The sequence below is a fragment of the Ornithorhynchus anatinus genome, chromosome X4 (assembly GCF_004115215.2).
Source record: "Ornithorhynchus anatinus isolate Pmale09 chromosome X4, mOrnAna1.pri.v4, whole genome shotgun sequence".
Taxonomy (NCBI): domain Eukaryota; kingdom Metazoa; phylum Chordata; class Mammalia; order Monotremata; family Ornithorhynchidae; genus Ornithorhynchus; species Ornithorhynchus anatinus.
In genome coordinates this window covers 7,511,894-7,527,471 of record NC_041752.1, presented here as the reverse complement: position 1 = coordinate 7,527,471, position 15,578 = coordinate 7,511,894, and the positions used below count along the sequence as shown (strand labels likewise).

General features: G+C 48.6%; 1 protein-coding gene and 1 pseudogene across 1 annotated transcript; one reads left to right on the top strand and one right to left on the bottom strand.

The window, feature by feature from the left end:
- Positions 1 to 819: 819 nt before the first annotated feature.
- LOC100087232 (olfactory receptor 1J1-like) lies at positions 820 to 3,612 on the top strand. The gene is made up of 2 exons (XM_016226073.1): positions 820 to 903; positions 2,896 to 3,612. Exons 1-2 carry the CDS (start codon positions 820 to 822, stop codon positions 3,610 to 3,612), a joined length of 801 nt encoding a protein of 266 aa, XP_016081559.1.
- A 7,005-nt stretch (positions 3,613 to 10,617) lies between these two features.
- LOC114807809 lies at positions 10,618 to 11,543 on the bottom strand (annotated as a pseudogene).
- Positions 11,544 to 15,578: the final 4,035 nt, after the last annotated feature.

Genomic DNA, 15,578 nt, shown 5'->3' with positions numbered 1-15,578 from the left:
AAACCCAATCCACTCAGGAAACGAGCTCCAAATCAGAGGTTGGGGGCTACGTGATGCCACGGGGGAGGGGCCTCCTGGCTCCCAGCTCCTCCCCTCCACAGGGTCAGTTGAATTCAGGGACTCAAAAGGCTCAGGCCCTGGGACCCGGTATACAGGGGCCCCGGCTGACTCCCAAAATTGCACCTGCTCGAGACCTGACCAAGATAACCGAAGCTCCAGCCAGGATAAATATTGAGTCCTGGTTAAAACAGTGGATGCAAGGCAGCCCATGCTAGCTCTAAAAAGGGGCACTGGCCCATGCATGACAAGGCATGGGTAGCACGAGAGAAGAGCTTGCATGTCCCAGGAGCACCGTTAAAACCTGCCACCGCCCCTGCCTCCTCTCCCCTCTTCCCAGGTAGCTCACCCAAAGGACTATGAATGGAGGGATGTCGCCTGGAGATGAGTTTGTTCGGGAATCGGCATGGCGAGAGAGAGAGAGGGAAAGAGACCGGGGATAGAAAGCCTGGGTTTTATACAGAATTTATTCTACGAGGCGAATTTAATTATTTGAGTTTTTTGGACACAGCGAATTGAATTATTTGATTATTTTTGGACACGACGAATTGAACCTCCTTTTAGAGAGGAATATGATTACTTAATGATATTAGAGCTTCCCTATCGGAAGGAGTATACTTATGTGTTACCTGCGCGTAGCAAAACCCCCAGGTCCCACCAAGGAGGAATTTGCTTATGGTTTGTTCGCACTTGATGAGGCGGCTAGCTACCACCCATGAGAACTTCCCACATGGGAGGAATCCACTTATGTTTTACACACCCATGGCGAAGCGCCTGGCTTCCAGCCCCACAAGCGTTCAGCGGGACGGGAACTTCACCCATCCCGTGGCTTCTTACTCGGTCCAGGTAGAGCGGTCTTCCCACACTTTGGGTAGAGGTGACCCACAGCCAGCTGCCGCAAGTCTCGATCCGCTGCACAGAAAGTCAGAGGCTTCAGGTATTTATCACTTGTGCTTCTAGGCCATTTCAGCTTCCAGCCTTAGTTTATCCAATCCCCGTCCGCCCCCTTCTCCATACCTAATTTGATTGACGTGAAGGCGAGGGACACTTCTTGTATTCCTGGCTAGGGCTACCAATCTAGCAGTTTTGGTTGTGGCGTCGGTATGCCACCCGCGCTTCCGATTCCGCCTTGCTGGCTCTGTAGCATTTGACCTGGGGATGGTGGGTACCCCGGGGTCACCTTGGGACAAGGGGTGAACACAAATAGATGCTCTTCACCAATGCTGATCATACCAGGCCCTGGCTGTTCATCTCCAGGAGGGATTCTGGTGATTCTGAGGATAGAAGAGGTCCCTAGGTGGCTCTGCATAGAGATGGGGAGACGTGAATGTTTTGTGTAAGTGGCATAGAGGTGATCCTTGTCTGCCAATCCTTTACTAAGGCCTGGGGGGAGGGGCGGGTGTAGGATTGGATCCACATCTTCCAGACCAGGACACAACTGGGGTGGGGACTGGCCTCCCAATCCAGGAGTTCTGTATTGGAGATGGGGTGGGGAGAGTGTGGAGGACGCCTCAGGGTAGGCATTGGCAAGAAAATCTATCAGGGCATAAATCCACGGTCAACCTAGTCCTTGACTCCTCCCTGCCCCTGCTTGCAAGGAGACCCCTGAAACACAACCTCACTATGGATCTGCAGAACTAATCCACCGTGACAGAGTTCATCCTCCCGGGTCTGTCCAGCCGCCCAGAGTTGCAGCCGGTCATCTTCACGCTGATCCTCACCATGAACCTGTCACCCGTCGCTGGAGACAGGTTCTTTCGGGAATTGGAGTGGCAAGAGAGAGAGGCCGGGGATGGAAAACCTGAGTTTTGTAGAGACTTTATTTCGCGGGGCCAATTGAATTAATTAATTATTTAGATACGACAATCTCGGCCTTCCCTTTTGGGGGAAATATGGTGTTAAAGCTTTCCCTTTGGGAGGAATATGGTGTTAGAGCTTCCCTAACGAGAAGAATACACTGGTATGCTACTCGCGTGTGGGCGGACACCAGGGCCCGCCCAGGCAGAGCTCACTTATGGTTTACTCACAATGTAGTGAGGCGGCTAGTTCCCACCATGTGCGCACCCATTCAGGAGGAACCCACTTAGGCGTTAAACCCACTTGCAAGTTAAAACCCACTTATGCGTTAGACACACTTGTACGTTAAAACCCACTTATGCGTTAAGTTCACGTATGCGCTACTTGCACGTGGTGAGGTGGCTAGCTCTCACCATGTGCGTACCCACTCGGGAGGAATCCACTTAAACGTTCACTCTACTCCCTTATACATTACCCACTTATGCACTAGTCTCACATATACGTTACACTTACTTATACATTACCCACTTATGCATTAGACCGTTATGCGTTACACTCACTGGTCCTGCGACTCCTGTCTCTGCACATTTGTCCTAGTGGCAGAATGGGCGTCTGGCGCTCTGGGCAGGGAAAGACACGTGGGTGGCTGTTGCTATCACTATGATCTTCCAAGAGAGAGACCAGAGCAGCAGAGGCGACAGGTATTTATTACCTGTGGTTTGGGTGGTCCCAACTTCCTTCCTGTTCAATCTCCGCCCCTTCCGCTCCCTCCCCTTCCATACTTTATTGGGTGGGCAGGGAGGTAGGGGGCACTTATCTTCCAGTCCCGCCCCCTCTGGCCAGAGAGGTTATGTCACCGATGGCATTTTGACCTTGGGGCAGCCGGTGCCCAGGTCCACCTTGGCACAGTACCCAATCAACCTGGCTGGAAAGAGACTGATCATTACGCTCAGCTGGAATGACACCAAGCTGTGGACCCCTATGTACTTTCTGCTCAGCCAGTTCTCCTTTGTGGACATGGCTTTCGCCTCAATCACGTAGATCCTAGTCCACACCTTTTCCAAGCGTAAAGCCATCCCTTATGGGAGCTGCTTTGTCCAGGTGACCTTTATCTTGGCTGTGGGCAACATGGAGGGCTACCTGCTGGGCACCATGGCCTATGACTGCTACGTGGCCATCTGCAGGCCCCTTCACTATGCCATAATCATGACCCAGGATCTCTGCGCGTGCACGGTGCTTGGGTCCTGGATCCTGGTGACCCTCCATGATGCTCTGCATGGCATCTGGCTGTCTCTGGCATCCTACTGCAACAACCGCATCTTGCACTTCTTCTGTGACATCCCCTTCCTGGTGTCACCTGCCTGCTCCAAGCCCTTTCTGAATGACCTGGTGGTCTTTACCGAGGGTATCAGTGTGGTCGTCTCTCCCTTTCTGCTCATCTTGGCCTCCTATGCCCACATCGGAGCTGCCTTGCTACGCCTGCACTCAGCTGAGGGGCTGCACAAAGCAGTGTCCACCTGCAGCTCCCATGTGTTGGTGGTGACACTGTTCTATGGCATGATAATCCGCTTGTACTTCCATCTCCCTAGCCACTCCAACCTGGAACAGGACACGGTGGCATCGCCCATGCTGAACCTATTCATCTATAGCCTACGGAATCACGATGTTCAGGGGGCCATGCACAGGCTTCTGAGGAATCACGATGTCCAGGGGACCATGCACAGGCTTCTGAGGAAGGGCCTTCGGCGTCCCAGCTGATGAGCCCATCCCTTACCTTCCCACCCCCACTTCTCTCTGACCAACCATGACCTCCGACCCCTAAGCCCCTTGCACATGCTAAGGGGCAAATTGGGAGCCAGTATAGAGCCCCTGGCTGGTCAGAGATGGCAGTCTGATTTGGCCCCGTGGACATTGTTTGGAGTCGCCCGGCCATCCCACTGGTCTGCTGGGGGGTCTGCCCCATTCGTGTTCAGTTTAGCTGATTGCCAATAGTCCTGGAGCCCCTGGGGTAAGAGTAATGGTAGAACCGTCCCAGGAAGAGTTTTTATTGACTGCTGGCCTCCTGTCCAGGACTGAGTGGGGGAATCTGCTGGCGGTGGAGAGAACCTGGGCTGGGGGATGAGCCAGTGCAGTTTGGGGTGCAGGAAGGAACAGAACAAGGATATAGTGAATCTAGGATTGTCCCTGAGATAAAAACCCTGGTCATCTTTCCACCTTGGACAAACCAGAGAGGGCCAGACTGATTGGGAAGCAGGCGTCCAGGTGGCCAAATCCAGGTGGGCAGACAATGCACCAGGGCACTGACTCAGGGGTGCCTCTGCGTTGTGGGACTGGATTTGTTGAGAAGCTCTTTTACCTGTAGTGATGTCATCTTGTTCTCAGCTCTGTCCCTGCTCCCTACTGATCCTGCATGTGTTCAGTATTGCTGCTGCTGCTGCTGCTGCTGATGGCTCTTCTGAACACCCACATCAGCCTTGAGTCATGACATATATTTTCTGCTGTTAAGAGGGAAAAGGGTGTGAGTCTGGAGCTCCTCAGCCCTCAACATGCTCAGGCTGGGGCCACCTTTCTGAGAGTGAAGGTGGAAGACTGCCAGCCCAGAGTAGAGCTGTACCAGACACTGACCACTGGATAGGTTCCCGTGTCAGTTCAGGGGGCTGAAATTAGGAGTCATGGGATGGTGGCAGTGATTCCGTCTGATTCTCGGACGGTCATGTTAGGAAGCTCTGGTAGTTGGAGGGTCGGGGTGGATGTTGAGGTCCCATGATAGTGGTAAACCTGGGCAGAGGTGGGCTGTGGCAGGGCAGACTGGCTGGACACAGGAGCGGATGGGGCGACCACAGAGGCAAGGATGAGGAGGAGGCCCAGACCCTCACTGGCTAATCTCAATCCCCGTGTAGAGGGAATCCACACTTTGGAGGGAACATGGGGAATTTCTGACCATTCTCTAGGAGTCCGATCCCATTACCCTAGGGATCCACTTCCACAAGGCTGCCCTGGTGGGGGCAGTCAGGAAGGGCATGCGTGCCTGAGCAGAGTCTTAGGGAGGACGTAGCCAAATGAGGCCTGTGGTACCTGCACTGCATATGGGAAAGCTTCTTTTCATCACTGACCCGCTCCTGATCCAGTCACTGCTCCTCTTTGTCATCACCGAAACCTGGCTCTTCCCAGATGACATTCTCCCCTGCCAATACCTCCAGAGGAGACCCTCATCTTTTTCCATTCCCTGAGATGCCCTGGGAAAGGGGGAGGATTTGGCTTACTTCTTGCTCTCCAATGCCACTTTCACACCATTCCACCTCCCCATCTCTCTCTTTCCTTTTCTTTGAAGCCCACATCACCCACCTCTACCACCGACTCCAGATGCTATTCACAGTCATCTACCGCCACCCAAGCCCCACCTCCTCTTCCCGGCAAAGTTATTTCTTCATCCTCATTGACTCCCTTGTTGTATGGTCAGACTCCATGGGAAACATTTGGGCAAGCACAGTCAAGGCCGACCCCTGCTCCATCCTGCCTCGTTAATTGCACAGCGCCGGCGTAGTGCCAACCCCAGGTGGGAGGAAGACGGACTTGCTGGAGGAAGGAGGCCCCAAGGCAGCAACAAGACCGTACGGTGATTGACCACCAAGGACTTATCACCTCGCGAATCTTGGGGCCCCAGAGGTATCTGGAAGGGAGCATCGAGCCAGGTGGTCGATGCCTCCCTCTCCTCCGCCCATACAGGGCCCATTTTGTTCTTGGCACACCAGAGGGGATATAAGACAGTGCATGCGGGGGGAGGGTGCAGTGTGATCTCTCCAAGTCCACCAGACGCCACGGACTGTTCTGTGGGTAAGCCTCCCCCCCCCCCCCCCCCCACCCCGCGTTCCACTCTAAACTATCAACCTGGACTTATCTACCTCTTTCTTGGGTATTCCGTTATTATCGATATACTGGGGACGGGCAGTCTACAGAGGCTCCGGTCCATCCCGGTACACATATGCATTGCCCTTGCCAGTTATTTCAGACTTTCAACTCCCTCCTCGAATACTCGCCCTCCCCTCTCCACTTCCCCTATCTCTTTCTCCCAATGGCCTGCCTGAACTTCATTGAGAAAATTGAAAGCTTTACACAAGATCTCCCTACAATCTTCCCTGCTCCTCTCCAGTCCCTCCCTGTTTCTGCCCTTTCAACTCTCCCATCTTTCCCAGGACTACCTCCATGGGAGACCTCCTGCTTTCTCTCAAAATCCACCCCATCCACCTGCACCTCTAATCCTAACCATGCACACCTTATCAAAGCACTTGTCCTCTCCTTTCTTCCCTCTCTGACTGCCATCTTCAACTGTTCACTCTCCAATGGCTTTTTCCCCACTGCTTTCAAACAGTTAATTTCTCCCCGATCCTAAAAAAAATCCTCCCTTGAACACGTGGCTCCCTCCAGTTCTGGTCCTATCTTCTTCCTACCATTCCTCTCTAAGGTCCTAGAGCATGGTATCTAAACCCACTGTCTTCACTTCCCCTCCTCCAATTCTCTCGTTGACCCCCTCCTATCTGACTTCCTTCCCCTTCTCTACTCAGAAACTGCCCTTTCATTGGTCACCATTGGTCTCCTTGTTGCCAAATCCAATGGCCTCTTCTCCATCCGAATTCTCCTCCATATTTCAGCTGCCTTCGACATTGTTGACCATGCACTTGGAAATATTAACCAACTTTGTTTTCACTGACACTGTCTTCTCCTGGTTCTCCTCCTATCTCTCTGACCACTTGTTCTCAGTCTCTTTTGCGGGCTCCTCCTCTGCATCCCAACACACAAATGTGGAAGTCCCTCAAGGCTCAGTTCTGAGTTGCCTTCTATTCTCCTACTACACCCAATCCCTTGGAAAACACATTCACTCCTATGTCTTCAACTACCATCTCTAAGTGGATGATTCCCCAATTTACATTTCCAGCAGACCTCTCTGCAGTCTCACATTTCCTCCTGTCTCCTGGACATCTCTACATGTATGTTCCACCAACACCTCAAACATAACAAGTCCAAAACTCCTCATCTTCCCATTCAAACCCTGTCCTCCCCTTGATTTTCCCATCATTGTAGACAGCACCATCATCCTCCCTACCTCACAGGCCTATAAGCTTGGTTTTGTCCTTGACTCATCTCTCTCATTCAACCCAAATATTCAACCTGTCACCAATTCCTGTTAGCTTAACTTTCACCACATCACTAAAATCCATCGTTTCCTCTCCATCCAAACTGTACCACATTAATCCAAGCACTTTTCTTATCCTACCTCTATTACTGCATCAGTAATCAGCTGACCTCCCTGCTTCCCGTGCTTCCCCAGCCCAGCCCATACTTCACAATGCTGCTTGGGTCATTTTTCTGCAAAAATGTTCAGTCCATGTCTTCCCACTCCTCAAGAACCTCTAGGGGTTGTCCATCCACTCCCGCATCAAACAAAAACTCTTTACCATTGGCTTTAAAGCACTCAATCACCTTATCCCCTACTACCTTACCTCGCTGCTTTCCTTCTACAACCAGTCCACAGAGTTCGCTCCTCTAATGCCACTCTGACAACTGTACCTCTATCTCGTATACATCACCATCGACCTCTCACCCACGTCCTGCCTCTGGCTAGACTGCTCTCCCTCTTCATATCCATCAGACAATCACTTTCCCCACCTTCAAAGCCTTATTAAAGCATGTCATCAGCAAGAGGCCTTCTCTAAGTACTCCTCTCCTCTTCTCCCACTCCTTTCTGTGATGTCCCGACTTGCTCTCTTCATTCATCCCTCTGCCCCTTGCCATAGTCCCCAGAAAATATGTGTATTCCTGTAGACTGTGAGCTCGTTGTGGGCAGGGAATGTGTCAGTTTGTTGTTGTATTGTACTCTGCTAACCATTCAGTACAATGCTTTGCACAAGGTAGGTGATCAATAAATATGATTGAATGAATGAACTGATGAATTATTTATTCATTTATTTACTTATCTGTATTAGTGTCCCTCTAGCCTGTTAGCTCACTGTGGGCAGGAAATGTGTTTGTTTATTGTTATAATGTACTCTCCTGAATGCTTAGTACAGTGCTTTTTACACAGTAAGTGCTCAATAAATAACATTGAATGAATGAATGACTCTTCAAGAACTCATCTCTGTTTCCCCAAAATCAAAGTGGAAACAACAAAAATGCTTAAAAAGAAGGTAAAAATGGTTTCCAAACTAAATCCTGTTTCAGTCATAGTAAGCTTCCTGCTCTGGTGGGAAGATTCAGATAATCAGGGTTTTAGTCTTAACCTTGTGTTTGGTGAGCTGGCAAACTCAGGCATGCAGTTCACCTCTCTAATTCTCAGTTTCCTCATCAGTCACACAACCACCCATAGGTGAATTTCACCCATAGTGGGGTCTTCTCCAACTCTCCCCTTAGTTTCCAGCAGAACCCTGAAGATCAATTGGCCCATTCCTGTGTACTGGCTGCTGCTGTGGGCCTCAGACTGTGAAAACAGAGGGGTCAGTCATTCATCGAATCAATCATATTTATTGAGTTCTTGCTGTGTGCAGGGCACTGTACTAAGCGTTTGGGAGAGTACACTATAACAATGAGCGGACATAATCCCTGCCCACAACGGGTTTACAGTCTAGAGAAGGAGACAGACATTAATGTATGTAATCGATGCTTCTTAGAGATGCACCTTCAATAATGTTTGATTGGGAGGAGAACACTTTCTCTTCTCAAATCCTACATTTACTCTCCCCCACCTTCAAAGTCTTACTGAAAGTAGTCTCCTCCAAGAGGCCTTCCCTGTCTAAGCCTGCCTTTCCTCTTCTCCCATGCCCTTCTGGGTCGCCCTGACTTGCTCCCTTTGTTCATCTTTCTTCTCAGCCCAACAGCACTTATGTACATATCTGTAATTTTTTTATAATTAATATCTATCTCCCACCTCTAGACTGTAAGCTCGTTGTGGGCAGGGGATGTCTCTTTATTTTTATTTTGTACTCTTCCAAGCACTTAGTTCTGTGCTCTGCACACAGTAAGCACTCAATAAATATGATTGAATGAAAATGAAAAGGAAGAGTGCTCCAGGCCAGAGGCAGGACATAGGCAAAACGTCGGTGGTGAGAGAGACAAGATCAAGATACAGTGAGAAGGTTAGCATTAGGGGAGCAAAGTGTACAGGCTGGGTTATAGTAGGCGAGGAGCAAGGTGAGGTAGGAGGGGACAAGGTGAATGAGTGTTTTAAAGCCAATGGTAAGGAATTTCTATCTGAAGTGGTGGTAGATGGGCAATCACTGGAGGTTCTTGAGGAGTGGGGAAAGATGGACTGAACGTTTTTGTAGAAAAATGATCTAGGCAGCAGAGCAAAGTAAGGACTGGAGTTGGGAGAGACAGGAGGCTGGGAGGTCAAAAGGCTAATACAATCGCACTGCCTCCTCCTAACTCATCTCACAACTCTCCTACTACAACCCAACTCACACACCTAGCTCCTCTAACGCTAACCTTCTCACTTTACCTCAATCTCATCCATTTTACCACCGACCTCTCACCAACATCCTGCCTCTGGCCTGGGATGCCCTCCCTCCTCATAGCTGACAGGTAATTACTCTCCCCACCTTCAAAACCTTATTGAAGGCTCATCTCCTCTAAGAGGCCTTTCCTGACTAAACCCTCCTTTCCTCTAATGCTACTCCCTTCTGTGTCACCTTGACATTCTCCTTTTATTCATCCCCTCCTCTCGGGCTCACAGCACTTAGGAACATATCTATAATTTATTTATTTATAATAATGTCTGTCTCCTCCTCTGGACTGTAAACTTGTTGTGGCCAGATAATGTGTCTATTGTTACACTGCACTCTCCCAAGCGCTTAGCTCAGTAGTCTGCACACAATATGTGTTCAATAAATACAACTGACTGACTGATAGATAAAGTAATCAAAATGGGGCAGAATAAATGCTTGGGTTAAAGTGGTAGCAGTTTGGATGGAGGAGAAAGGACAGATTTTAGCAATGTTGTGAAGGTTGAACCATCAGGATTTAGTGATAGATTGAATATATGGGCTGAATGAGAGAAAGGAGTCAGGGTTAATGCCAAGATTACCACTTCCGACGCAGTAAGGATGGTGGTGCCATGTAAAGTGATGGGGGTGTCAGGGGAGGGACAGAGTTTGTGTGAGAAGGGAAGGAGGACTGCTTTAGACACGTTAAGTTTGATGTCATAACAGGACATCCAAGTACAGATGGTAGATGAAGCCACTTAAGCTAATGAATTCTCCAAGAGAGTTGGTGTAGATGGAGAACAGATGGAGACCCAGAACTGAACCTTGAGGGACACCCAGTCAGGGGGTGGGAGGCAGAGGAAGAGCCTGTGGAAAGAGACCGAGAAGGAGCTGTCAGAGAGATAGGAGGAGAGACAGGATAAAAGGGGTCTAGGGTACAGTGGATTTGCTCTGTGGGCTGGAGCTCACTGGTCCCTGCACCAGTAAACTACATTACAAGTCAGTAAACTACATTGTTGTGAACCTCTTGATGTGCCATCTCATTTTTGGATTGGAAATCATACTGAGCAGTGGCCAGGTTCTTTCCCTTTTCATGGGGATTCTTATAACTTATGCCCTTGTACATTGCTGACAATAGTCTGTTGCCGGTAACATCTAACCACGACAGTGTCTATTAACACTTTTGTAAGTGTTCAGTAAATACCGCTGATTGATTGATTGATTGAAATCAGGGCATCTGGTTATTTTTCTCAGTGTCACTAAGCGATAGAACGGATGCTTCTATAAGAGCCTATGGAATATCTACGTTGGAAGCAGGAGATTCACTTTTCCAAAACGTTCTCATCCTCCTGTCACTGTGAGTGATCAAGAATGGACTCAGTTGAGAAGGTGAATCCAAGTACCACATGGCATTTCAGCAGCTGAGGAGACTTTTCTTTCATGTTCAATAAGATGCTCAGCATGACTGCCTGTCGACCATAAAGGAGCATGTAGAGGGTCAACAGGGCAATGACTTTCTTAGCTGCCTGGACTTCAGGCTCTTCTCTGTGGGTGTGACTGGGCCCATGAAGGTGCTGGACTTGCTTGTGGTGCCTAAACAGAACAAACACCATGTAACCACTGAAGCCACTCATGAGTCCCACAAAGAACAGATCCCGGACAGAAAGCTGAACTATAATTATCAAGTTGATTTCTGCCCCTAAACTGACTTCAGTGCAATATTTGAGATCCAATAAAACTTGAACATGATTGCTGTTTTGGGGCCTGTCATTTTCATTGACACATCAAACTCTATCAGCATATTGAGGATCCAGGAGAGGACACAGGAAGGGAGGATGTACTGGGATAATTTGGCTTCAACTCCTGCCCAGGTGGAGGATCCAGAACTAATGGTGATGACTTGAAAGATACTCAAGGGGCAGGTGGTGCAGATGGCTAGGCCCCGGGCCACTCGATACAAGTGGATGAGTATTTTACAACCGACATCATTCAGTAAATTCATCTGTCCCCAAGCTGACATGGCCTCTGGGATCCCAAAGGTAAGAAGAATGACGGGGTTGGACAAGGCCAGGTGGATGAGGATCAAATCTGAAGAGCTGAACCTGGGGCTGGAGGTGATCATATGAGTATAATACAGGAGAAGAAATGCATTCACTACGATTTCAAGGCTGATCTGTAACAGAAACACCATGCGAAAGAGATTTCAGTGGCATTCATTCTTTGGAATTTTCAGTCAAAACCTGGGAAACTTCCTGAAGAGCAACCTGGGAGGGGGAAGAGAGACAGAGGTGGAGAGAGAAAGAGAAACAGAGAGACAGACAACATTCATTGAGACGTTTTTGGAGCTAACAGCTTTGAAAGGGGAAAAACGACAGCATAAAAGCCTGGAAAGAATTGATTTGGGTATCTCAGATTTTATAGGGTAAACTCTGGGTCTGAGGAGAGGACAAAGGGCATGGTGCTAATATATCTTTCATTTTATTGCTTCTAGAATAGTGTTTGGTTTAGTGTTAGAGTTTCCCTGATCAAGGTTGGAAGGAAAAGGAAAATATCTTCTGAAATAAGATTCAGGGAAAAAAAAGCAGACATGCCCTGTTCCTACTTCAGTCAGGATTTGGGATCATTTATAGTCTGGTTGTCTGCTCTTGATTCTCCTCTTATCTTTCTGGCCACTCCATCTCAATCTCTTCTCTGGGCTTCTCTTCTGCCTCCCACCCCCTAACTGTGGGTGCCCCTCAAGGTTCAGTTCTGGGTCCCCTTCTATTCTCCAATTACACCCACGTCCTTGGAGAATTCATTTACTCGCATGGCTTTAACTACCACCTCCATGTGGACGATGCCCAAATCTACATCTCCAGTCCTCTCTTGAAGTCTTGCATTTCCTCCTGCCTTCAGTACATCTCTACTTGGATGTCCTCCCACCACCTCAAACTTAATATGGCTAAAACTGAACTCCCTATTTTCCCACCCAAACCCTGTCCTCCCGCTCACTTTCCCATCACTGTTGATGGCACCACTATCATTCCTGTTTCACAAGCCCATAACCTTGACGTTATCGTTGACTTGTTACTGTCATTCAACTCACATATTTAAGCCATCACTAAATCCTCCACAACGGCACTAAAATCTGCCCTTTCCTCTCTATCATAGAGAAGCAGCGTGGCTCAGTGGAAAGAGCCCGGGCTTTAGAGTCAGAGGTCATGAGTTCAAATCCCGGCTCTGCCACTTGCCAGCTGTGGGACTGTGGGCAAGTCGCTTCACTTCTCTGTGCCTCACTTACTTCATCTGTAAAATGGGGATGAAGACTGTGAGCCCCACGTGGGACAACCTGATTCCCCCGTGTCTACCCCAGCGCTTAGAACAGTGCTCTGCACATAGTAAGCGCTTAACAAATTCATTCTATCCATACTACTTCCACATTAATGCACTCACGTATCCTATCCTGTGCCTTGATTATTGTATCAGCCTTCTTTTTGTTTTCCCAGCTTCCAGTCTATCCCCAATCCAGTCCACACTCCATTCTGCTGCGCAGATCATTTTCTTTCAAAAACATTTAAACCATGTTTCCCAACTCCTCAAGAAACTCCAGTGTTTGCCTGTCTACCTCTGCAAACAAACACTCCTCACAATTGGCTTTACTTGTGAATGCCTTTCCCCCTTGTCCCATTGCCCCCCTCCTACCTCACCTCACTACTCTGCATCAAACAAAAACTTCTCACAATTGACTTCCAAACACTCAATCACGTTGCTCCCTCCTACCTCACCTCACTAGTCTCCTTCTATTACCCAGCCTGCACACTTTAATTCCTCTAATGCTAACCTTCTCACTGTACCTCTAACTTGTCTATCTCACCGCAAACCTCTTGACACACAACCTGCCTGTGGCCTGGAATGTGCTCCCTTCTCATATCATACAGATAATTGCTCTCCCCCAATTCAAAGCCTAATTAAGAGCACATCTTCTCCAAGAAACCTTCCCTGACTAAACCTTCCCCTCCTCTTCTTCCACACCCTTCTGCATCGCCTTGACTTGCTCCCTTCATTCATCCTTCCTCCCAGCCCTACAGCGCATAGGTATATGTCTGTAATTTATTCATTCATTAATGCATTTAATGTCTGTCTTCCCCTCTAAGCTGTGAGCTCATTGTGGGCAGGGAATGTGTCTGTTTGTTGTTGTATTGTCCTTTCTCAAGTGTTTTGCACACGGTAAGTGCTCAGTAAATATAATTGAATGAATATTACCTGAGCCAGCTTCAGGCTTTGCAATCTCTCCTCAAATACCATGTCCCCCCATCTCCTCAACCTTTTGCCTCTGATCACCTTGCTACCTATTAAATGGATAAAATTGAAACCATCAGACAAGATCTCCCTAAAATCTTCCCTGCACTTCTCCAAGACCCACTTTCCCACCGCCCAACTTACACTCTCCCATCCTTCACTGCAGTATGTAAAGAGATCTGCAGCTTCTCTTAAAATCTACCACCTCCAACTATGCCTCAGACCCCTATTCCGTTGCACCTTATTAAAACACTTCTCGACTTGCTTTTTCTCTTCTGTGATATTCAACCACTCATTTCCAATGTTTCCTTTCTCACTGCTTCCAAACATGTCCATGTATTCTCTATCCTCACAAAACCCTCCTTTGAACTCAAGGCTCCCTCCAGTTATAACCCCGTCCACTTTTCCTCTCTTGGAGAAGATAATTATTTACCCACTCCCTCTACTTCCTCTATTCCATCTCCTTGATAATAATTATAATGATTATGGCATTTATCTTTATAATTATTATTATGGTATTTGTTAAGCACTTACTATGTACCGGGCACTATACTAAGCACTGGGGTGGATACAAGCAAATCAGGTTGGACACAGTCCCTGTCCCCTGTGGGGCTCACAGTCTCAATCCCCATTTTGCAGATTAGGTAACTGAGGCCCAGAGAAGTGAAGTGATTTGCCCAAGGTCACGCAGCAGACAAGAGGCGGGGCAGGATTAGAACCCATGACCTTCTGACTCCCAGGCCTGGGCTCTATCCACTCTGCCATGATGCTTCCATCCCTGCAATTTGGCTTTTGCCCCCTTCACCCCTTCACTTCATGGAAACTGCCCTCTCTAAGGTCTCCAATGACCTGCTTCTTGCCAAATCAAATGGCCTCTACTCCAGTCAATCCTCCTTGCTCTCTCAGCTGCCTTTGACATTATGGACCACCCCATTCTCCTGGAAACATTATAGAACCTTGACTTCACTGACCCTGTCTTTTCCTGTTCTCCTACTATCCCTATGGTCACTCCTTCTCAGTTTCTTTGACAGGCTCCTCCTCTGCCTACAACACTCTAACTGTGGGGGTCCCTCAAAGTTCATTGCCATCTATTCTCCATCTACACCCTCTCCCATGGAGAACTCATTTTATCCCAAGGTTTCAAGCACCATCTCTATGTGGATGACTCCCAAATCTACTTCTCCAGCCCCCACCTCTCCCCTTCCCTGAAGTCTTAAGAATAATAACAACAATAAAAATAATAATATTAAGCGCTTACTATCTGTCAAGAACTGTTCTAAGCGCTGGGGTAGATAAAAGCTAATCAGAGATGAGGGGGATTACAGTGAAGGGGTGGGGAGGAGGGGTGAGGGCACAAGGCGAGGGGAGGAGTTGCATAGTAGATGGGATGCCAGATGGGAGGACTGGGATGGGTGTGATGGGGAGATTGAGGGGTCATGGTGTGATCGGTGAGGTAAGAAACAGCAATTAGATCAATTACTACTTAATATATGACAACAATAACAACATAATCGGTGATACTTAGAGGAGATGGTTGTACTGTCCTTGGGCCCTTCAGTGAGAAAAGACCAGTGACTAGGGGAGCCCTGGAGTTATAAACTGAATTGTTCCTGGGACGGGAGAGGGAGGGATCCAGTGGTCAGAGCAATCCTGAGGAGATGATTTAACTATTTAATGGGGCACGGAGGTGAAGAAGCTTGAGAAAAGGAGTAAATAACCTAGGTTGAGCAGAGTAGGCGACAAAGCACTCTCATCCAAACCCTCCCCACCCCTCGTAGCCCACCCCCCTACCCCCTACAGCTGGTGCCAAATGTGGGTTATGGAACCCCCAGTCCATCATGGAGAAGCTCCCCTTCATCCTTGACCTTTTCCTGTTTCTGTCACTCCTCCTCCTCACCATCACTGAAATCTGGCTCTCCCCAGATGGCATGGTCTCCCCTCTGCTCTCTGCAGAAGAAGCCTTTCTTTTCCCGC